General features: G+C 27.7%; 1 protein-coding gene across 4 annotated transcripts in view; it reads left to right on the plus strand.

The window, feature by feature from the left end:
- LOC107456311 (nuclear distribution protein nudE homolog 1) overlaps positions 1-24,039 on the plus strand; it is a 27,851-nt gene extending 3,812 nt beyond the window's left edge. For 2 of the 4 annotated variants that reach the window (XM_016074150.3, XM_016074151.3), the window contains exons 3-10: positions 2,144-2,297; positions 7,593-7,741; positions 7,820-7,865; positions 10,579-10,669; positions 13,000-13,146; positions 14,738-14,832; positions 16,584-16,666; positions 19,894-24,039. In XM_016074150.3, the coding sequence (XP_015929636.1) occupies positions 2,144-2,297; positions 7,593-7,741; positions 7,820-7,865; positions 10,579-10,669; positions 13,000-13,146; positions 14,738-14,832; positions 16,584-16,666; positions 19,894-19,957 (829 nt within the window). In that variant the 3' untranslated portion in view covers positions 19,958-24,039. The remainder of the gene's footprint in view (positions 1-2,143; positions 2,298-7,592; positions 7,742-7,819; positions 7,866-10,578; positions 10,670-12,999; positions 13,147-14,737; positions 14,833-16,583; positions 16,667-19,893) is intronic. The other 2 variants (XR_011636762.1, XM_016074152.4) reach the window with 2 other exon arrangements.
- Positions 24,040-24,466: the final 427 nt, after the last annotated feature.

Raw genomic sequence — 24,466 nt, forward strand, 5'->3', positions numbered from 1 at the left:
TAACTTTATTTCTAAAAATAAAAACAACTCAAGATTTATAAATTTAAAATCAGTAATAGAAGCCCATTAAATTATTAGAAGTTTTATCCGAAAGGTTTTTAATAAATTAAAAGAAAGTAAAAAAATAACCTAACAAATTTATTTACTTTGTAATTTAATTCCTTATGGGTGCCTTAAATTAGATTTCCGATAATTTTCACATTTAAAAATAAGAAAAAGTTTTGTTTAAAAAAAATTACCTAATTAATGACGAAACTCTTTATAAATTCTTTTCAATAATAGATTGCGTTCAGAACAAGGCAACGGCAGCGATCACGAAGTTAGTCCCACTGAAAATAATCTACAAGAAATGATATCAAGTTGCGACAAAACAAAAAACAAACTAAGAGGTGCGAAAACGAACATGCGAGATCACGATATAGTATTCTCAAAACTCTGGTTCTGATTCTACCGCTAATCAATCAAGGCCATTTCAATGAACGAAACGAACACCCCGAGTCGGCATCGGAACATAACGGAAGATCCTTGCGTGTCTTATATCGCTATATCGTCTTTCCTCGAAGACTTAAATCGAATTTCTGATGCATCGCCTGGAACGAAAGTCGCTGTATCGACTTGCCGATATAGGCGTTAAATCGATATGTCGCGATACATCGATTTATAGCTCAGTCCTATTTAGGAAACTAAAACATTAAAAACTGACTTTCATTCAGATATTGAATATAATATGTATTGATAATTATTATCATTAAATGCTAGTGAAATTTATTTCAACTTTTTATTCTTATGTTATCCTAAAAATAAGCATCACAAAGTAAGTGTTACCTCAAATTCTAATAACTTATTTTCCTTTATATTACTTCGGAAAAATTTTGCATTAGAAGTTCAAAATAACTTTTTTAGTTTTAAATTTTAATAATTTCGTTATGTTTAGATTAAAATTTTTAACATATAACTTGAATCAAATAAATTTAAAAAATTGTAATTTGAATGAAATTTTACCTTTTGAGTCAATTATAAAATTCTGAGAAAATTAACGCCTGTTCAAAATATCTATGTTTGATGTAGTAATAAAAAACCCAATATATAACAACAATATTAGTAAAATATATGAAATTCTTAGTTATTATTATAATAATTTTTAGTTTGCTATTAAGTTCTATCCCATTTGTTCTCTCCAAACTATAATTATATCGGAATTTTAAATATGTATGAAATTCAAAATTTCTATTTGGAGCTTATAGATAAGTAATCATAGATTAATATAAGATTAATTATAATAATATAGAATTCTTTTTTTAATTTTTTTCATCTTCAATTTAAAAAGAATCTTTGATTCCTTTTCTCATTTTAAAACTGAAGTTATTGCTCTGTTATTTTAGTCTATTGTGTAACTTTGGTCATACTAAAATGTATAAAATTCTTTCTTTTTATTCATTTATTATTATTTAAAGAAAAAAAAACTTCAATTGAAGGAAAGTCTTATATTCTCTTCCTTATCTTAAGTCCCATAGGATCATAAAAACACGGTTCTCAGTAGGACACCAAAGTCAAGCATCGCTGGCTGTGGTCAGTGAGCGGGTGGGTGACCACTTTGATTAGCCTGCGTAGAGACCGAGGGTGCATGGTATCAGTCCTCATTAAACTGTTCTACCTTAAAGTGCTCGATTTCACACGCAGGTCGTCAGGCTACCGAAGCAGGGGAGCCCTCCCTTCCGCAGAGGATCAAAACTGTGTTAGCATGTCTTTCGGATCATCCTCAGAGATGTTTCCCAGACCATCGCCAATAGCCCATTATGCAGCTCTAGTGCGACGTAATATGAAATACCTAAGTACCTTATGTTAAAACTAAAATTATTGTACGATTATACAGTTGTAAATAAGTTTAAAATATCTAAGTTGAATTTTAGGTTCTAATAGGTTAGTCTATAGCACTAAATGTGTTGAAATGTATAGAATTCTTTATTTTTATTATTATTATTTTTTTAAAAACATTTTGCTTTAAACGAAAAAAAATCTTCTCTTCCTTATCTTCATTAAAAGGGAATTATTTGTGTTATTACAGAATTATATGTTAAGATGTTTTTGTAGTAAATGTTTATGCAATGGATACCTGATAATTGTTATTCTAATTATTTATTAGATACCAGGAAACTAAACTTGATTTGGAGGAGTTTCAAGAAAGCAGTCGTGAACTTGAAGCAGAATTAGAAGCTCAGCTTGAACAAACAGAGTCTCGAAATAAGGAATTGAAATCTCTATCAAGCAGATTTCAACTTGATTGTGAATCTTTAAAGGTGAACTTTTCTTTTTTTTGTTGACAATTTATCTTAAAAGAAAGAGACATTTATTAAAGTACATAAATGGTTACTTGCAACTGAGGAATTGAAGCCCCAAACCATAATAATTTTTGGCAAAATTAAAACTACTTAAAGATCTTTTTCTTTTTTTTTTTTTTACTAATTTTTAAAGTACAATAAAAAATTACAATAATCAAAAAAATTTCAAAGGTAAAATTTTACAATAACAGGGTGGCTACCCACCTGGAAAACCTGGAATTATCAAGGAATTTTTTTATACTGGAAAAAACCTGGAAAAGTCAGGGAAATTTAAACAAAAACCTGGAAAAATCAGAGAATTTAAAAGATAAGCTGGAATTTTTCTTTTAAGTTAAATTATTTTACCATCCCTTATATCCACTTTAATTTAGACGTAAATTTATCTTAAAAAAGTTGAGATATCAACTCAGCAATACTTTTCTTGCATTAAAATTCTCTTCATTATTACCCTGCTAAACTAGAACGCCATTTCAAACTCTTTGATGCTGGGAAATGAATGGAGAAATCTTCGACCTCTTTAAAGATTATGGGACAGTTAAAGAAAGGCAAAACTGTGGAAGAAAGAATATTTTCTTCTGTTTGTAACAGTAGCGTTTTTTTATTTTTTAAATCTTCTTTTAGTCTGTGGGCTGAATTCACTAATTGTTGAAGTTTGTTGCGACACTTCGGGAGTATTTTTTTCTTTAACAAAATTATTCAAAATGTTTTAGTACTTTTAACTTTATAAAATTCTCCAAAAAATAATTGGATATAATTTAGAGATTTTATCTTGCACTCTTTTTCTGAAAGCTTTTGTCCAATGAGTTATTTTTTCTCAGCAAAACCAACCAATTGCTAAAAGCAAAATTGTTACAATTGTTGCATTGATGCTGATTTTCTGGATTTCATGATAACTTTTATTTTGATATTTCTGAAATTGTTTCTCCTTTTACCCTAAAAAGCTGACAAAAGCCAAGAAATGTATGGAAAACATGTTGAATGATATATAAGCTTAGAATGGCATTTTTTTTTTTAAATTTATATTTGTTTATTAGAAAGAGGGAAAGAAAAACTTTGTTTTTTTGTTCTGCACTGTACAGGGACAGGTTTCAAGTTGAGCAACCAGATGACCAAAATTTTAAATTTAATATTAAGTAAACTAGGTATCATTTCCAAAGTAAAAAATTGAAGATTTAGAAATAATGATTGTTAATCTATAAATATCAGTTTTCAATAAGTCATAGGCTGTTAAATGAAGGGCAACATCATTTGAAATTTTTAACCGCGGTAAGGGAATCTGTAACAAAGTACAGTTTTTTTTGTTTTTTGTTTTTTTATTTTTGAAAGAATTCACACTAATAATAGAAAATGGAAAGAATAATAATTAAAGTAAACTATAACAAAACAGGTTGTCTTGCACAAATATGTAGAAACATTTTTCATTTTGATTTGCTATAAAAAAAATTCTCAAGATACACTTTTGATGTTTTACATGCAACGCCAAAATGCATAATTAATTGTACTGTAGCACTAGGATTTAATATAATCAAATTATTTTTTCTGTTTAAACCAAGATTTTGGTAATAATAAATATTTTTATTTTAAACTAATAATTAATTTTTACACACCACTCAGTCTGACACTACTACTTAAATCTACTTGCAATACAACAATAACTAACATCCTATTCAATTTTTAGGTAAATGGGATAAAAATTATTAGTTATTTATTGGACCTGTAATTGATCAATGAAGCTGGAGAGGGGGTATTAAAAAGAGATACAAATTTATTCTACGAGGGTTGTAAATTAAATAGTGGCAACTTAACCTTGAAAGTCACAGAAGGGATGGATATGCACAAATAGGATATGGGAGCGGTGAGGTGACGCTGTTGTCGATGTGTAGAGTGCAAAAAACAGTTGATCTGCTTAGAAGGGTAGATGTTGTGTGGCGTTAAGGTGAAGAGTTTCGTTTCCATCGCTCTAAAGCATGTTTTCAAAAGGTGATCAGCGGTCGTGACTTAAAATCAAGGTTGCCTGTGGCGCAAATGCATTACCGTATAGGACAGTAGCACGATGGATTCAAGCATCTCGTCTTTTTTCGTCATTAAGCCTTTTGAAAATATGCTTTAGAGCGATGGAAACGAAACTCCTTACTTTAATGCCACACAACAACTACCCTTCTAAGCAGACCGACTGTTTTTTGCACTCTACACATCGACAACAGCGTCACCTCACCGCTCCCATATCCTATTTGCGCATGTCCGCTCTTCTGTGAGTTTCAAGGTCAAGTTGTTACTATTTAATTTACAACCTTCGTAGAATTCATGTTAAATTTTTTCCAAAAATTTGGCCCATCTTTTACGCTACAACCGGACATATACTCTTTCTTGTTCACTGCTAGCTATGCCACTAAATAGAAGTAAAAGGCATATCGATAAATATTGTCTGCTATAAAAAGATTATTTAATTTTATGCAGGCAATAAATTCTACAATTTTCAAAATGATTAAATTTAAGAAAATATTGCTTAAATATGAGTTTCATTTATATAGTTAATATATTACATTGATGTTAATTTATTACATTGTTGTTAATATACGTTGCATAGTTAAAATGAGTGATTTTTCAACCAACTTTTATAAGATAGAAATTGTTATAAAACATATTAATCTGACCATTCTAACAGGAAATGGAAGACAATTTAAATTTAAAAAAGCTATTTAAGTAGAAAATAATATTTGTAGAATTAAGATTATAATTAAAGTAATCTTCAGTCATTATAATGGTTATCATTAACTTAAATTGCTATCCAATTTGAGAAATTTACATCTGACACTGAAGTAAAAAATTTCAAATTAATTATGTATCATATTTTCCAAACAACTGCATAGACTTTTTTATTCAAATGTCAGCTTCAAAATTCAGTCAATTTTACATATAAATTACAAACAAATTCACAGAGTTTAGACAATTTGTAAATTAGTAATCATTTTTTGCTTTCACACGATTCACATCTGACAACAACAATTTAATTCGAACTTATAGTAATCAGTTTTTATAAAACAAATTGTTTTCCGTTAGGTTATGATATACTAAATATTTATGTAAAAATTTGATGATTATAAACTTGTTTTATAAGATATTTTTTCTAAGAAATTAATGTTAATTTTTTTCGGTCACCCGGAAATGTAAAAACAAAATCAAATTAACTCATGTAAACTAGGAAACCATGTCAGATTGCAATTATTAATATGTTCTAAATTCCATTAAGAAAAGGAAAAAAAAGAATAAAAGTAAAAGAATTTTATCTTTTTTTTTCTCTATAGAATAAGCAACAAGAAATTGAAAATTTTTCCTTTACAAATACTAAATATGTCTTAAAATAATAGTGCTAATTTGAAACAAACAACATTATTTCAATGAATTTTATTAAGAGCACTGTTTGTATAAAATGGCTCTATATTGATGATTGGTTTCTAATCACCTGGAATTATTTTCTCTTGCTTAATAAAAATATATTAAACAGTTGGTTTCCAAGGTTGTTTTGGATCATTGCTATTTGGTACATTTTGTGCAAAAACTATTTAACACTTAAAAAAATTTTTATTCATTAAAAGCATTATTTTCTGCAAACTAAGCATATTGTTTCCTCCATATCTATTCAAGATGACATATTAAAAAAATAAATTTTAAATGAAATACTATACTATTATATTGACTGATACACTAATATTAACACTTTTCTTGTACCTATACTACACTTTAGCAGGGGGGGAAAAACACACTGACCTGGAAATTTTAAGAATTTTACTGGAAAACCTGGAAAAATCAGGGAAATTTGAAACCTGATTTGAGTGGCCACCCTGAATAAATAGTAAAAAGTTAATAAAGAACTGAAAAATTTTCCAAAAGTTATTGCATTGAAACTTTTGTTAGTTTATGCTGTCACCTTGTGTGTACCTAATCCATTACACAGACATGTGTAATGGATTCAGTATTTTTTTTAGCATTGCTTTCAGTATATTTTTGTGTAATTGTGCATTAATATCTCTAAATATGGTAACAAATATATCACTTTTCCTAATTCAGTATTTTTGTTCTAATTGGGTCACATGTCTGATAACAACCTTTTTCGAGTTGAATTTTTCTGACTGTCTTAGCAGGTGACATGTGGCCAGTGTTGCCAAGTGCTGATAACCGTTCACCCCCATATGGCATTGTAAAATCCCTTTGTAAAAATTAAAAAAAATTTTTTGAAAAAACCCCAAAATTTTTAACTTAATGTATAAATATTAAAAAATAGTACAAAAGTTAAATAACATATAGAAAATGTTGCTTTAATACTTTTTAATATTTTATTATCAGCAAATTAATATTTTTTACATTTCAATCGTTGCATTATCTTTAATTTCTACTAAAATATTTAAGATATTTTTTTCAATACTTTTTGACTTGCAAATTTTTTCATAAATATTTTATTATCAACGATATAGACTTTTTTAATATTTTAATTCTAACATTATGCTTAAATTTTTGATAAAATATCCAACATATTTTCGTCAATACTTTCTGATATGTATATGTTTTCGCTGTTAAACATTTTTAACATAGAAGAAATAGATACAAAATCCTTTACCCTCAAACCTTTAAACTGCTTTTCGTGTTCCCAATCTTTCTTGTACTTTTGTAAGTACTTCTTTTTTTCTTTATCCTTTGGCATTATTTTCAGCCATTCACATTAAAAATTTTAAATAATTTGAATTCAAATTCTCCAAACGTACTGGTTGATCGAGCTTAATAATAACCTACTACATTCAACAAAGGGGTAAAGGTCTAAAATTAAATCTTAATCTTTTTGTTTTGGTTTAGCATATTGATTTTCATATTACCATCTCACACATTTAGTTATAGAATTTGATATTAGAAGGTAACCAAAATGAAACTAGTAAAATTCACAATTAACCCTAAAACAAACCCCTAAAAACCAATTCCCCTAAAATACCCACTGAAGATAAAAAAAAAAAATCCCCCTAAATTTAGGGGGAAAACCCCTAATCTGGCAACACTGCATGTGGCTTGCAGACTGTTATTTGGCCACTGCTGTTGTACAAAACATTAGTTAGGTTGAAATTTTTATCATTTTTTGAAATCTACTTGAGTTTCTCCTTTCCGTGTTGTTCAAACGCAACTCTTTACTTATTTCTTTATATAATTAATATTTTGTTTGTCTCTATGAAGACTTACTTCATTTTAATTCTTTGTAAAATGAATTAGGATAAGTTACAAGCACTGCAAGTTGATAGTAAAACTCAAATTGCTGACTTGGAAGACGAATTGAACCGAACTAGAGCGACACGTGACGACCTACAGAAATACATCAGAGAGTTGGAGCAGCTAAATGATGATTTAGAGAGAGCAAAAAGGTGATGACGCTGTTCAATTGTTTAATTCATTTTTATTTTGCGCTTTCATTGCTAAATTCTAAAATTTTATACTTACAGAGCTGCTGTTTCTTCTCTGGAAGATTTTGAAGCACGACTCAATCAGGTTTCAATCCTTTTATTAATATTTGAGAAGTTCTGTTCATTGAATCCTTAAAGAATATGCACTTAACAATAAAGAACCATTTATACATTTTATTTTATTTTATAACAGGCATTAAGCAGCCCACCCATTTTTGAAATTCTAACCATCCCTGTTCAATTCCTTAGCCTTGCAGGGCTGCCACAGGCGACTAAAATGTAACTATTTGCTACTATTATCAGCATGAGGCGACTATGGCAACTTTTTTTGCCTGAAAAAGCAACTATTTTCAGGAAAAGGAGACTTTTCTGTACTCCTGGCAATGTTTTTAGCATAATGGGTTGAAAACCTGTGACCCGTGAAATCTTCTGAACACACTGAATTTATTTTCTTAAAAAATAAAAAATGTAAAATAAAAATAAAATTTTAAAAAATTAAATAAATATTCTAAAAAAAATATTTTAGATTGCAAATTTAGGTCATCACTTTTCAATGCGTTCGATTTGAACAGAAGTCTATTTTGTTTCTCGATCACCTTTTCAATTGCTATGAAATTCTGCATGATTTTAAAAAACCCAATTTTTAAAAATTATCATATTTGCCACCAACTTGACTAAATAGATCATGGTATATGACAATTAAGTCAATTTAAAAAATTTTTAGTCTTATTTTTGCTGAATTTTTGTTCTTATTTAGGCAACTATTTTCATAGTTTTTGACAACTATTTTCATGCTTTAGGCTACTAAAAGCAACTATTTTGTTCTTTTTTTTCTCTGTGGCAACCCTGCCTTGTAATTTTTAAACCGCCCCAAAAGACAAGGGAACTCCTCGCTCCAACATTTAGTCAGACTAGTCTTCATGGAGAACTTTTTAATGTCACATAAAATGGAAAATCTTAAAGACCTCCCAAGGCTTGCCTGACAGCAAGGAGATTCTAACCAATGATAATTCTACCACAGGGGGTAATTTACTTCAGCAGTACCGTGGTCAATGCGAATTGGGTGCAGTTTTCATAACGACCCTCCATTGCTGAGACTCAAACCTAGTTATCCTCATTGGGAGGTCAGCAGTCTTTTCTCTTCGCATCATTTATACAATGTTTTATTATGCCATTCTATTAAAATGCATATTATTTGTGTTTTACCAAGGATTGAAAAAAATTTATGAAGAAAAGTGAAATAAAAATAAACTAAATTTATTATCAAATTTATTATGGTCTACATTACTAATGCTGAAGACTCTCAATCAACTATGATTTTATTATCTTTTAAACATCTCCCCACAGTTTCTTGATGGATTTCTATCTTTTTAAAAAACTTAAAACAGATAGAGATCATTAAAAATAAATAGTAATAAATAATATTATTAAAAGTTCATAATTCAGCTGTATCAGGGAAAACCTGGAATTGTCCGGGAATTTTATTTTGACTCTGAAAAGCAGGGAAAGTTGCAATTTTTTACAAAAACCTTCAAAATTCATATATCATACCTGGAAAAAGACCAGTCTTGGAATTGTCAGTAACAGTAATCAGTTCTTGAGATTCGATTTATCTAACATATATTACAATTATTTATTTTAAAAACTTCCATGTTTCCATCCTCCTTCAATGATATTCTTTTGCTCACGAAATCTGATGTTTGGCACTACAAATAAAATAAAAAAAATCTAAGTTTTCCGATGAAAAATTGCATTGTGAATAAAATATGGTCTGGATTTTCATTAAAATTTTCCTGATATACTTGGAAAAGTCTTGGAATTTTTTTTCTTTCTGAAATTGAGTGGAAACCTTGTGTATTTCTCGTTCTTCAATTGTATTTCCTTACTTTTTGTGATGTTCTTATAGCTTAAATTACCTTTATAATTTGTTTTTGAGGTGTTAATGTAAGCAAAATATTTTTTTCTCTCTAAAAGTATTAAGTCATAAATTTATTTAAAAATTCAAACAGGTATATGAATTTTTTATCATACAGAGAGAAATTTCTGAATTAAAGAAAAGAATTAAGTGTTTTTTGGGTAAAGAAGTTAATTTTTAGGAAATATATTGTTTTAATTAGTTTTAGAAAAATGATTTAAAAAGTTTTATGTGAGGAATAATTTATTCATGAACTTTATGTAATCATGCTGTAATTGTTACTTTTTTAAATTATTTGATATTTGCATTTAATATTTTTTGGATTTCTGGTTGCTCTGTTATGTAGGTCAGCTCCTATTTTTTACTTAAATGGATAAATTTATAAGAACACTTTCCTTTAAATATGTCTTTCAAAAAAATGACTTTTTTTATTTCTAAATCGATAAAACAATTTTAAGTGTACAAGATTTCTTTCAATAAAAATATTTTTCAATTTTTGCCCAATTTTAATAATTATGTTAATATGAATTAATATTTTTTTCATTAAAATTTAAAGTTTGAAAGAATATTTTAAAATATTTTAGAAAATAGGGTATTGATATTTTTAAAACCGCCTAATTCTCTAGTGTATTTAAAAATGTGGGCCCTTATTCAATTACTGTGCCAATTGATGCAATTAGTTACATACTATTTCTTGTTGATTAAAAAAAAATCAAACACTACTTGCGGATGAATGGTGGTGCTTAGTTGCTTTGAAATAAACAAGAAGAAAATTAAAGTGATAAAAAGAAAGTTTATCGGTTGAAAATTATTGTTATTTTTTCTACTTGAAAAAACTAATATCATTAAATAATGATCGGATATTTTGTCACTATCTTTGCAGGCCATTGAGAGAAATGCATTTTTAGAAAGTGAACTGGATGAAAAGGAAGTCCTTAAAGTTACTGTGCAGAGATTGAAAGATGAATCAAGAGGTATCTGTTTTCACTTGGAAAGCTTTTATTTTTTTTTTAGTTAAGTGAATAGTGACTAATATGGGTGGGGTAAAAGGGGTAACCTTCTTTCTTTGCCATTGGTATGAAAATAACTTCAAGACTATTTTCTACTAAAATATGAACTCGAGTAACGAAAGTCCCTTTGTTCCCAACCAAGAATTAAACTACATTTCTCCCAAATTCAATCTCTTTTTGTTTCTATCTTTCCGTCAAACGTGTAGTGCACCTGCAACTACATTAATGGGAGCAGTAATTGATCATGATGAAATATGTCTTGCAGAATAAACTGAAACTAATTCCTTATTGTGAAATATGTCATGCTTAAAGCAATTCCACGTGTCACATTTGTTCGTTTTTACCGATCTAGCTTTGTGAGTTTCGACTACTTGTTTCCTAAGCTATTTTTCACTAAGCTTTTGATGAGTTATTTTTTATTAAATTTATAATTATCTAATTTTTATAAAGTTTTAATTTAGTTATTTTTATTAAGTTTTTATTGAGTTATTGTTATTTTTCTAAAGCTTTTTTTATTAATTTATCTTTGTTAACTTGCTCTTATTTTGCCTACAATTTCTTCATGTCAGTTGGAAAAAGGAAATATTTCTTTATCAAGTAAAGAAAAAGTGGAATTACTTAAAAATGAGACATGGGCACTTTAGTGTCTAAGCTGTGTTTCTTTTTACTTTTGGTTTGTTATTTTTGTTTACTTTAAAATGCGTCACCCCCCTGCCTCCGCCTTCAGATGGTTGAGCACATGATTCCCCCGTCTTTAATGCGTTGTTACTTCCTAACTACCTTGCTTCCTGGCTCGTACCCCCCAAACATCACTGGTACCAGAGCACCAGTCCAGGAGGTGCACTCAACATTCGGTGCAACCGCAAGGACCAGACTGCACTTACCAGGCTTATCAGCGGCCACCTTAAGTCCCTTTCTTTTGAGGGTAGTATTAAAATCTACCCTAACTGCCCCAGGTGCCACAACATGCAGGCTTCCCCCCAACATATACTGGACTGTCTAGGTCTGGACAAAAGGGACATTCTTAATAACACACTTATGGTGGCCGACTTCCTCCGGGTGATGAATTTCATGGACATAGTTTAGCTCTGCTAATTTTGGGGATAAGGAAGAAGAAGAAGAAGAAGAGACTTCCTAACTTATACAGCACTACAGATCACTGTGAGCTTTCACCTGTCGAACAGTATCGTTCCAAACTTTCCTATTTTGGCTTTTGACTTAAAGGTGGTTCGATCTTTTGTAGTATCATTTGACCCATCTCTTGGTATTGAGTTCAATGGTTCCCAATTTAAAAGTTTTCTTTCGTCATTTAATCTTTCAATGCACCTTAGCCATGCAAAATGTCAGCATTCAGTAAATCAAACAGTGTTTTTTTTCATCTAATTAAGTGATCAAGTTCATTACTGTTTTTGTACTTCATTACTTACTTTAATTAGTTCTTACTTTAATTAGTAACGTACTGTATTATTTATTTTAATTAGTCCAAAAATTCTTCATAAAATTTTTCTTTTGAAGATTAGTCCAAGTTTCACCAAGTTACCTGTGAAAAGGATGAAACTGTGCCAACATTTGCAGAAGGCTATAAAGCCTTTGAAACATTCTTTCTAATTTACCAAAACAGGAACATAACAGCAATCCGTTATAAATGTAAAAAAAATATTGTTTTTACTGAGAAGAAAGGAGTGTGTCAAACCAAAATTTCTGTGTATTTTAAGTAATTATATGTGTTTATATTGAGGAGGAAAAAAAAAAGTATGAGTCATTAATTACTAAAAGAACGGGAAAGCAATTTAAAGCTGATTGAATAAAGTGCTACAAAATTTTCATTTTTTATTAATCTGGGATAAGGCCAACAAGAAATGTATAAATATGAAATGAGCTTTTGTAATTGTAATATTAATCGATGAATAACAGGCAAAGTTATAGCTCACATACTTGGGTATACTGAACATTAATACATTGATTTCCATCATACACACCTTTCTCTTGCATTATAAATATTTATGCTGTAAGTGCATAATTTTTTTGATTAAAAATTTTTAATACTTATTGTAAATTTATTAATTTTTAAGTCTATTAATTCATTATTTTTTTATACATTTTCAAATTATTATTTGATGTTTTATTTTTTGAATCTAACCTTCCCAATGAGAAATGATTGAGTTTGCACTTCATATTGAATACGATTAATGTGATCTAATCATTAATATTATAATTTTATTATTGAAATTTCATTATGAATTTGATAATTAGATATTATGAACTTGTTTTTAAATTTAAATATTTGTATTTAGATTTAAGACAAGAAATGACTTTACATCAACGTCCTGTTTATGAAAGATCTGCATCTACTGACACCAATTTGGCTCGTGTGAAGACAGTTACTGACACCCGTAAAATTAAAGCAGAGTTGGAAAATTTGCCAGAAGTTCGCACAAAATGTAACTATTGTATTTGTCTCTTTTATTTTCTATCATTTTTTTTTATAAATTTAATATTTTGCGTAATTGAAAGTTTTTTTAAAAATCTTTTTGATTATTGAATTACAAAGTTTGACGCAATTTATTAGAATGTATAAAAATTATTTGAAAGTGTATTAGATTATTCCACTAGTATTAAATTCCTAGTTACTTAAATTTGTACTTAAATGTTGATAAACTTTAACAATTATAAAGTTTATAAAAAATCCATATTTTAAAATTTATTAATTAAAAATTGATATTTAACCATGACATTTCAGCTATTCTAAACTATTTATTTTACTATAGCATTATTTAAGTGTGTTCTGCTGTTTTTCCAGCAATTAAATCTAATAAATATAGTTGACCCAATATATCTCACTCAAGAGCTCAGTAATTGTTGTTTCCTTTTAATATATTGTGTATAACAGGGATGGGCAAACTACGGCCCGCGGGCCAACTGTGGCCCTCTGGAAGATTTTATCCAGCCCGCGGATAGAACTTTTATTTGCCGATCAGAGGCAAATATAAACAATATACATCCATTTTCTTGTCGACTATTGATGGAAATAGTTAGCTCAGACAGCTTCAATTGGTAAAATGTTGAAAGCAGAAGTTCTTTATAGAATAGCCGTAGATTGTCTCCAACTAGCGCTTGTCTCTCTCGAGGAGCTGACTTATGGAATCTAATATAGTTAAATTGCACTTCACATTTGGCAGACTGCGCATTTTACGCTCCAAAGAGTGGACAATCTAACAATCATCTGAAGCAGTCGTTTCTAAATATTCCAAAGTTTTACAAAACAAATCATTACCAAAAGCTAGTTTCCGAAATTTAATATTTCATGCTCAGAAAATCAGTGCATGTTTGCTTAATCTTATATATGTGAGCAAGAGTTTTCAACTATGAACCTTAGAAAAAATCATTTCAGAAGTAGACTAACAGCAAAGCATTTAGCCTTGTTCCTTACAATAAGCACATCTCACTTCCACCCTTAATGTAAGGAACTTTTAAAAATGAAATCGCAATATCCTTCATCTCACTAAATATTTAAATTAAAACTTGTATATCACCTTTTTTTCTTAAATTTTGAAGTTTTTACTTGGCCCACCAAACATTTTTTTTCTTGATTTTTGGCCCCTTGACCAAAAAAGTTTGCCCATCCCTGCTGTATAATATGTACAGGGAATTTTTTTCTCTCCAGATTTGAGTGGCAACCTTGTATAAAAATATTAATCTACAATGAAACTTCAAATTAAAAAAGAAAATTAGTATACTTTTAAAATAATATATGAGGGGTACTGTTACAATCTGAGTTAAACTTATACATCCAACTTTGTAAACACGAAAGTATAAAAAATATTAGCTCATAAAAAAACTGCAATTTAAAAATGAGAATTAGTACTTTTTAAAAATATTTTGAGAAGGATAGTATTAAATTCTGAGTTACTTAAAATTGGACATAATCTTTTATTTATATGGTAGTATTATTTACTTTTGTTTTGAACCTGCTGTTGAATTTTTCTAAAAATTGTAAGGTATTAAAGTTTTGTGTCTTTTATTTTTATACAGATTTAAATAATCACCTAAACACATCCTCGCCCTTAACTCCGTCTTCTCGCATATCTTCTTTGAATATAATTGGAGATCTTCTGAGAAAAGTTGGAGTAAGTATATTCTTAATAACTTTCAGAAAATTTTTTTTTGTTCAAATGAAAAAGTGTCGCTTACGAATCAGATTATTGTTGATTTAAGGGAAAATTCTCTTATTTAAAAAGAAATTATTAAAAGAGATTGCCCAATATAATCTTGCATTTGCTTCTTAAAATTTTTGGCATTTTATTTGTTCACTGCTCTTTGTTTCCATCTAAATCCTAAATATGCTTTTCCTAATTTGCATAACTATTATGTTTTGTAGATTTAACCTCTACTTATACATTGGTTTCCTAGTTTCTTAACTTAATTTCCAATAAATATTCCATTTTAAATTAATAATAAACTTAATTGATTTTAAGTCATATCAGACTATACTCTGTTCTGAAAGAAGTGATAACGGAAGAAATCATAATGGTTTGTTGTTTGTCTCCAACATTGCAGACTTTTGCTGAGTCTGTGATTCTTCTCATATTAACTGTTAGATGGACAAGTGGTAGTCTTCATAACCTTAGCGCTAATCAGCCAAAAGTATTGTATAATGTCAGGTTGGTTTGTTCAACTTTTGTTATCAGTCTTGCTTGAACAGAGTATAATTCTTCCTTTTTTTGTTTGATTACATTCAAAAATGAATCTTGATAGACTTTTAAATTTTAAAACTTTAAAGGGGAAACGTGACATTTTTCATCTGTCGTTTAAATTTATTATGAACTAAATAGTTAGGCGAAAAAGAGAAACAAATAAGTATTTTTTTTTAACCTTTTGCCTAATGTAACTAAAATTATAGTGTATAAAAGTCATAAATATGCAAATCCAGAATGAAATTATCAGTTTTTCAATACTTAATTTTGACCCAATGATTTAGAGATAAGAATTCTAATTTTAGTTGTTTATGTATAGTCAAAAATACGTAAATCAGATTTTATCCTATGATCCCTGAAAGAGTTAAAGCCGTAAAATTCAAAATTATATCTGAAATTTACATTTTAAATTTGAAATTTTAAAATATTAGGACAACTAAAGTGAAAACAAAATTAAAAAGGTTTTCACACAAATGTATCTAAGACCTTTTATTAATTTTCATAAAATATCTTATTGTTGTATAATGCAGATCATATTGAAATCGGAAATACAGTAGAGTCTCGATTGTCCGAGTTTCCGCTTTAACCGAGCTATCAAATATTTCAAGGATTTTTTTTTTGTTCTACTTTATTTTTTATTTTTAAAATTACCTCTGAAAAAAGTCTGAAGTTTACCTTCAAAATATTCAGAAAAATGAAGTCTAACAATTTCATCCAGTGAAATGATCGTTATTATCGTCAATAATGATCTCTCATACAGATGGACTAAAAGCTGCCGAAAGTGCTATTGAATGTGTTGAACAAAAAACTTATTAATTCTTCTTAAAGTATGCTCTCTTTAAGTGTTTTTAAGTAAGCTTTTTAATTATAATATGAATTGTATGTGGTGTACTTGTATAAATTTGTATTTTTTAAATGTATTACATTTATTCCTACTCTTTTTCTTTCCTTTTTATGCTCTTCCCTCTAACCCTTAACTCTTCTCTCTAACTCGGTTATCCGAGTTAGTCGTGGTTCACATTAACTCTGATAATCAGGACTATACTGTAGTGAAGATAAACTATTTGCTATTAAGAAAAATATCATCAGAATTCTTTTTTGAAATATTGTTAACTATATTTAATTGTTCTAAATTAATTTGCTCTAAAATAAATTGTTTTAAAATAAGTTTTCATTCTTTGCAGGCTCTAGAATCTAAATTAGCATCCTGCAGAGCGTATGTGAAAGAGAATTCACCGAAAGAAGGTAGTGAGAAACAATCTCCTGTGTAAGACTCTTTTTATTTGTTTCGATTCAATTATTTTTTATCTTCAACGGATGAATGAGATATTTGCCTTTAAATAACAGACCTTTCTTTGACTGTGGTTTTCAAAAACTTAAAATTGCCATGTCGTAGGCCAACATGAGTGAGGTAAAACTGTCTATTTCGATCTTAATTGAAACTTACTTGTATATACACAGTAATATCAGAAACGCGTGGATGGAAGGTCCCAAGGATTTTATATATTTGGCAAAATTTGTTTGGCCATTCGGCATATTTTCAAAATTTAATTTTCCTTTTTGTTGTTGGAAAACTTAAATAAAATTAATCACCATCATACCTTCATTTGAGCCGCGATGGCTCAGGGGCTAGAGCATTCGCCTTCCAATGTGGTGAACCGGGTTCGAATCCCAGTAGATACGAATTCCACATCTGGCTTTCACAGACCACAGTGCTGACGTGAAATATCTTCAGAGGTAGACAGATCATGGGTTAGAGTCCCCTTGCCGTCAGGCTAACCGTGGGAGGTTCTCGTGGTCTTCCTGTCCGTGTAATGCAAATGTAAGTTAGTTCCACCAAAATGTCCTCCGTGAATGCAAATTTCTCCCAATACTCGATCCAGGAGTTCCCTTGTCTTCTGGATTGGGTTCAAAATTTCAAAGCTATGGAGTTGAACATTAGTAGTCGTAAACCCAAAATATTGGGTCGACTGTTCAATGACGGTTATTTATATATATACACCTTCATTTCAAATTTTTAAATAGTGATTTAAAAAAATAATGTACAGGTATCATATTAGGCACCCATTTCACAACTCTCATATCTTCCAATTTCATCAGAAATTTAGAACTAAGACATCTAGTCGTTCAGTTTCAAAAGCTCCCCGGTTCTTCTTTTATGAAAAGAAAAATTCGGAAATTGTAACAGTGAATAGTTAAATATAGTTTGGTTGGCAATGTAGGTAAATGATGCACTAAGTTGAAAAAATATGTATATAAATTTATTTGCATACTGCAGAAACTTATTTTAATTTTCAAATACGTAAAAATTTCTACGATTAACGAACTATGTAAATGACAAAAAGTTTAATGTTAAACTTGTGGAAGTATTTTTTTATTATTTCTCTTATTACAAGAGTTTCTGCCGCTGTCACTACTATTTCAGAAAATATTCCCCGAACATGCTTCTCACTTTCATAGCTCAAAAACTATTTAGTGAAGCAATATGAGAATTTATGCATTTCTAGAGAAATAAACCTGATTACATTTCTGGGGAAATGAACTTGATTACAAAACGTTATTGATGTGGCTATTTTAGGTTGCAGTTATTTATTTTTGGTAAAAACACATTTTTCTGTCTTTAAATGAATAACTTGTCAATTTCAAAATATTTTTGAAGTAACCAAATAGTTAATATTGACGATTTTTCGGATTTTTAGAAGAATTAATTATAGTAAGATCATATTTTTTAGTTTTGAACTCTTATGAAGATTGAAAAAAAGACAGCAGTCCCTTTTTAAAAATTTCAAATGAGATTAGAAGCAGTTTAATCTTAAAAATTTTGGTCTTTTTTTTTATATATATAGTATTTTGAAAGGTTAACAAAAATTGAGTTTTTTTTTATACATATATACATTGTTTGAACTCATTGAATGACAAATGTTCTCATTTCATTAGAAAAAAAAATTAAAACAGAGGATTATTTTAGTTATACAGCTTGATTTCCAGAATATTCTATTTTTATTCAGCATTCAATGAGATTTGCTCATTCCCAAATTATTTGTTATTCGGTTCATGGGATAGTGAAAAACCATGTTTTCATCTTTGCTGAAAATTAATTAATTTTTTTAAAATATTTATTTCTCAAATAGCAAATTAATTATTTTATTTTTTGACTAGAGCAATTTAGTATATCGTCAAATCAGCAATATATTGGTGGGAAAAAATTTTTGTGTTTTGAAAACATTAGAAAATAGTATTTTTTTTATTGAATAGAATGAATTACATCCTTATATATATTTTATTCTACAAACAATATGCCTTTTTTCATTAAAATTATAGTAAATCAATTTCTCTAGCTGTTAATAAATTTTATTTTATTATAATTTAGACTTTTAGAAGTATGATTGTTTGTTAACATTACATTAGACAAATCATACTTATTTTTTATATGTCAACACTTGTACTTTTTTTTAGAAGTATTTTTCCTAGTGGTACAGGTAAAATACAAAGCCAAAAAAGTAACAATTTGAAAGTTCATTTCAAGGAAATAGAAAATTTAAAGTCAATTTAAAATGGAAGAAAATGTAAAAAAATTCATTGAAATAGTAGACATTTAAAATATTAAGAAATCACACCAGAAATCATAATTCAATGTTTGTAAATTCGATTGTAATTAGATTAGATTGTAAATTATGTAATTTGAAAACTATTAAATTTTGTTTTTACTTTTGAAATTTGTAGTAATAAATTAATTTGATGAACAAATTTGATTACATTATTATTTTTGTTTAAAGAAAACATTGTATTCATATACAAGTAACCTTTTGAAAGCCTTTAAAGTAAAATTTTTATCTCTGTTTTGGGAATTTTTAAAAATAAAAAAAAGTTATTTAAATAACGGTTTTTAAATTTGTTGTTAATTTTTTAACAAACAAAAATTAAACAAAATTAAATCGTTTCATTTTTAAATTTATTTATATTATGAACTAAATGTTTTTATGATAAAATTCAAAAAAGGGAAAAAAATATATTTATTCAAAATCAGAGAAATAATAAAATTCTAAAATCTTTTAATGATTACTATATTTTAATTAAATTAATCTTACTATTTTGAAACCTAAATGGCAAACAATTTTCGAGAAAAATGTTTACATCAAATAGATTATTGAAATTATTTAAAAAAAAAATTTAAAAAAACATACGGTTGACAAAAATGCTGCTTGACAAAATTAAATAAATGTATTAGGGCATTTTTCAAATAGAAAATAAAAAAATTTCATATTGAAAATAAGATAAAATAAAAACAAATAACGATTGGATTTTGTCAATTTATTATATTTTTTATAAAAAAAAGATTAAGTTTGCAAGGTACTCTAGTTCCGACAAAAAATTTGTAAAAGTACAAAATTTAAAAAATAACCTAAAATACGAGTGAAAGTATTGCTATCCAAAATATGCTCATATTTCACCTTACCATAAATATTTGTTGTTAATTCGTTCTCTTCCTTACAGACAGTCAAAACACATAATCATTAATGGATCCACTCTCCATGAAGAAATAAGCTTAACTGCATAAAGATCTGCAGAAATGCACAAATCCAGCATTTATTTTTGTGGATTTTTGGGCTTGACTTGTGTGGATTTCTGCTCTCTCTCTATTAGTTGAAATATTTTATTTATCTATTGCATATAATTTTTGATGATGTTCTTGCAATGTTGTGTAGTGAATGTTTCCTATTTTTCCTGTATTATAGAATAAATATTTGGTGAACCTTTCTACAATTAAAGAATGTATGTATTTGTTAATTTGTAAGCATTCTGTTAATTTATTTAGATGACATTTAATTGTCAGCTAGTGTAATTTAATTATGTATATTTATTGGTTACACTAGATCTGAAATTTAATTAACATCAGTTGTGTAGTGCAATTAGTTCAAATGCATTTTAAAAGGAGATACATTGTGGTGTTAAAGTCTCTATCTTACAAAAAGTGCCTTTGTCCTTTATTATTACTTTTTTTTTTAAAGTTTTGCTGTTTGATATTTTGTTGCAAATATTATTGTTAGATCAGTGGAAAGTAAATGTCTGTTAAGTGGATGTGTTTATCACGAAATGATTAACCTCAGCAGGATTATTAAGTTGGCATATATTGCGAGAAAAAATTCTGTATGTTTACACCAAACATATTAATAAATAGCTCTAAAATAACACTATTCATTTATACCATTATATTTCTCATACATTTCATTTTTCTAGGTAATTATAAAACCATTTTATATTTTGTGTATGCTTCTACATATCAAAATAAATAAAAATGATATAAAATGATAAGAGAAATACATAAAAACTCAAATCAAGGTTTTTGTCAAATCCTCATATTTGAAGACAAATATGCATTTTTTTATTCCTTACTACATTTTAAGTGATTTGTTTTAGGTTAAATTTTTACAAAATTTTACTACCAGGGGAAGTCTAATGAATAGCATGAAGAAAAATTGATTTCCTGGCAGCAATTAGATTGTTTCCCAAACTAAATTCAAGATTGACCCTTAAAGGTTTAATAATGCTGCAGGTTTATAAAACATATTATCCTTTATAATTGAACAAAACCAACTTCATTAATTTATTAGAATAATGAAAATTCTTCACAATTGTATTCTTAAAAAAATTATATAATAGTGAAAAAAAAAATATTTTTATAATTTTGGCATAATGGCAAAATTTGTGTTTTTGATCATTGATGTTTTAAAAGGTAGTCGAATGTTTTCTTTTAAAGTTATGAAATTTTTTTATTCTTTATTTTTAGTTGTACGAGATGCTAGAACAAATCTTCTAATCTCCTTTAAAGTTCTTCTAAGTTTAAGCTAACAGTAAATCCAATTCAAAATTACTAGCTGCAAAATTTCACTGTTTTACATTTTTATAAAAATGTAAATTTTAAAAACATAATGAATTAGAAATTTACCTTCTAATGAATTGCACAATGACTTGTGCTGCATTAGATGGGGCTTTTACAAACTTATCTCACAATTCAGCAACATCAATTAAGTAACAGCAATTCCATAATTCCGAACGCGTTTAAGTGCTCCTCTTTTTAAAAAAATTCTTGGCAGTTATATTACCTGTTATCCAGATAATATTAGTAATTTTCCTGGTATATCGAAAGGATAAAGTCTTCTTAAATTGAATTTAAAAAAAATTTCTTATTGGCAATCAAAACAGGTACAAATCAAACAGACTTGAAGTTTTGTATTGCAAATGCAGAATGTTTAAAAAACTAATATTTTTTCAATTAGTCTTAAAAACAGTAGGAAAAGTTATTTAAAAATTAAAAATACAGACATTTAGTTTGCACTGACTGTATGCATAAAATAATATTTATTTCATATTTTGCAATAATATGCTTTCCCACCCTTTTATTTATGTTTTTATATCATTGCATATGCATACCTGCCAATTTCCATCCATAAGTGGTTAAAATATTCATTTTTATTTCCTATATTTTATAAATATATGTATAGAATCTTTATTTCCATTTAATTCTGCTAATTATAATTGTGGTAATTTTCTGAAATGTCCGACTGTGTTTTAAATGAAACTTAACATATCCTTAGTCAGTATTCTCATTCTGTGAATAAATTGTACACACGTTCAATATACTTACTAGGTGAAAGAATTGTAGCACATTTTCAATATCTTGAATAGATTAATGAAGTGAATTACACCATCAATTTTCTTATTTGGGGAATGGAGTGCAGCAAAACCTCAGTTGCATTTCTAATTGTTTTTTTTTATGTAACAAACACATAATTAATGCTTCAAAAAGAGCTTAATTCTTATTTATTTTGTCTTTCTGTATTAAAAACTAATCAGATAAATAAATAGTTTAGATTAAAAAAAGAAAGTAGAACTGAATTCATTTAAACTCGTGAATTTATTTTAGACACACTACTAAATTATAAGTTAACTGTTATTTTCTGAACTTTAAAGCCAAATATTGCTTTTAAAAAAGATACAGTAAATAATCCAGAATCTTAGATAAATGGAACCGTTTATAACTCTATTGCGATTGAAGAAGTAATAACCTGCTATGGAATTCAATTTTCTTCACATTTACTGAAAGTGAAAATTAAGTAAAAATTAATACTGACTGTATTGAAGAAATTTGCAAAAACATTTTTAAGTTAAAGCATTAATTCTCTCCAAAGAATTTTTTCATCTTTTAAAAACTATGGTCGTTGTCAACCTTAAGGGGGGGGGGGAAATTAACATTAGTTAACATACACCTTGGGCATTTTTTGTACTGAAAGTTAATATTTCAAGTTTTTAAAATTAGTCAATTAAAAGACAGATTTAAAAAACATAATGATAATTTAGAAGTTGATAACTTCTATGGTGAAACACTTGTTTAAAAAAATTGTTGCATAAGAACTAAATCAGAGGTTAAGATAATTTACCAATTCTGTTGGAAACTTCTTATTATCACTGGCAGGTATGCATAATAGTAGGTGTCAATTTATATCATTATCAGTTTATTTTTGTCCTCAATAAGTGGCAGCAATAACTCATTAAGTCTCAATTATTTCTTTTTTTATTATAAGATTTGCTCAAATGAGGTGTAGGCAAGGAAATATAGTTATAAACCTTGGTTTTCAAAAGTAATTTATATAAGACCTATTTTGGAATATGTGTCCATCATACTAATCATCCAATTTTACTAATACAGGCATGAAATTCTTCCTCCAGATATGATATTTTCTTTATTTTTTTGTCCTCTTTTTTTTCTATTTTTCTACTTCCTATTTTTGAGGATATTGATAAACTAACATAAAATTTTCTTCTGTGCTCTTAAAAAAAATCTTTATAACTGATTAAAATTAATTTTAAGTCCATAGATTGATAAAGAGTGGTTGGATGTTGATGACTTTTTAGGGTGACATTCACGAATTAATTTTTATAAAGTAATATTTTGGGTCTAGTTTTCCTCTTAGTCTTTCATATTAATATTGTTTCATAATAATTTAATCAAAATGTATTGTTACTTATATTATAGTATTCTATTAAAATTTGAAAATTTTTTCAAATGCTATGATTTTAGATCTATTCAATTTGTAGTTATGGATTCATCCTCATGTTAAATGTTTTAAAAGACTGGTTGTAAATTAGTATTTTATGGCATTAAATTAGATACTTTTAACTCCCATGAAACAGAATTTTTTTTTCTTTAAAAAAGGTTAGTTAATGAATTTGCTGGACACAGTAATCATTTCAATTATTTTTCAAATGAAATTATACATACACTTTCATACATGTATATATAACGTCCTTATCCTTTTTTTTTTCTTTTATATCTCATGCCTTTTTATAAAACGTGAAATAATTATTAATTATGTATAACTTGTTTCCTTTTATCTGAGGTGAAAGCTACGATCGTTAAATGAGACTTCATTACTAATAAATGAAATTAACTTCTTACACCGAGAAAAAGATAATGATATATTAGACTGCCTCTTGCATTATTTATGGTTCTTGTTGTTTTTTGAAACTAGTCACTTATGTATGCAGTTTTAAATTTCTTGTGTATATTTTAATCAATTTGATGTAATGGAATTCATTTTTAAAACGAAATATGTTTAATTAAAGTAGTATTATTTATAATGTATCTGTATTTCTTTTTTGATTTTACACCTAAAAATTAAGACTGTTTTTTTTTTTAATATTTTATTATTGTTTTTTTTTTTGTTCTCTAATTGCATATGCTGATGAGCAATTAAAAAATAGCCTCACGATAGATTTTAAAAAAGTTGCTGGATTACTATTTCCTTGACTATGTACTATCAAGGCCAAAATAGAATTTGAGAAAACTGATTAATTTATTTTCGGGAAAAAATTGCATTATATTCTAGTTTATCAAACAACAATAATGTCAAACATATAAATATTTCAATATTCAATTTTTTGTTGTTTACGTTAATTATTATTATTATTATTTTTCTTTCTTTTACATCATTATGAAACAATGAATATTAGACTTGTAATGCGGGCCCTTTTTAGAATTCTTGTTAAAGAAAAGCTTAAAATTATT

This window comes from Parasteatoda tepidariorum, chromosome 5, assembly GCF_043381705.1.
Source record: "Parasteatoda tepidariorum isolate YZ-2023 chromosome 5, CAS_Ptep_4.0, whole genome shotgun sequence".
NCBI lineage: Eukaryota > Metazoa > Arthropoda > Arachnida > Araneae > Theridiidae > Parasteatoda > Parasteatoda tepidariorum.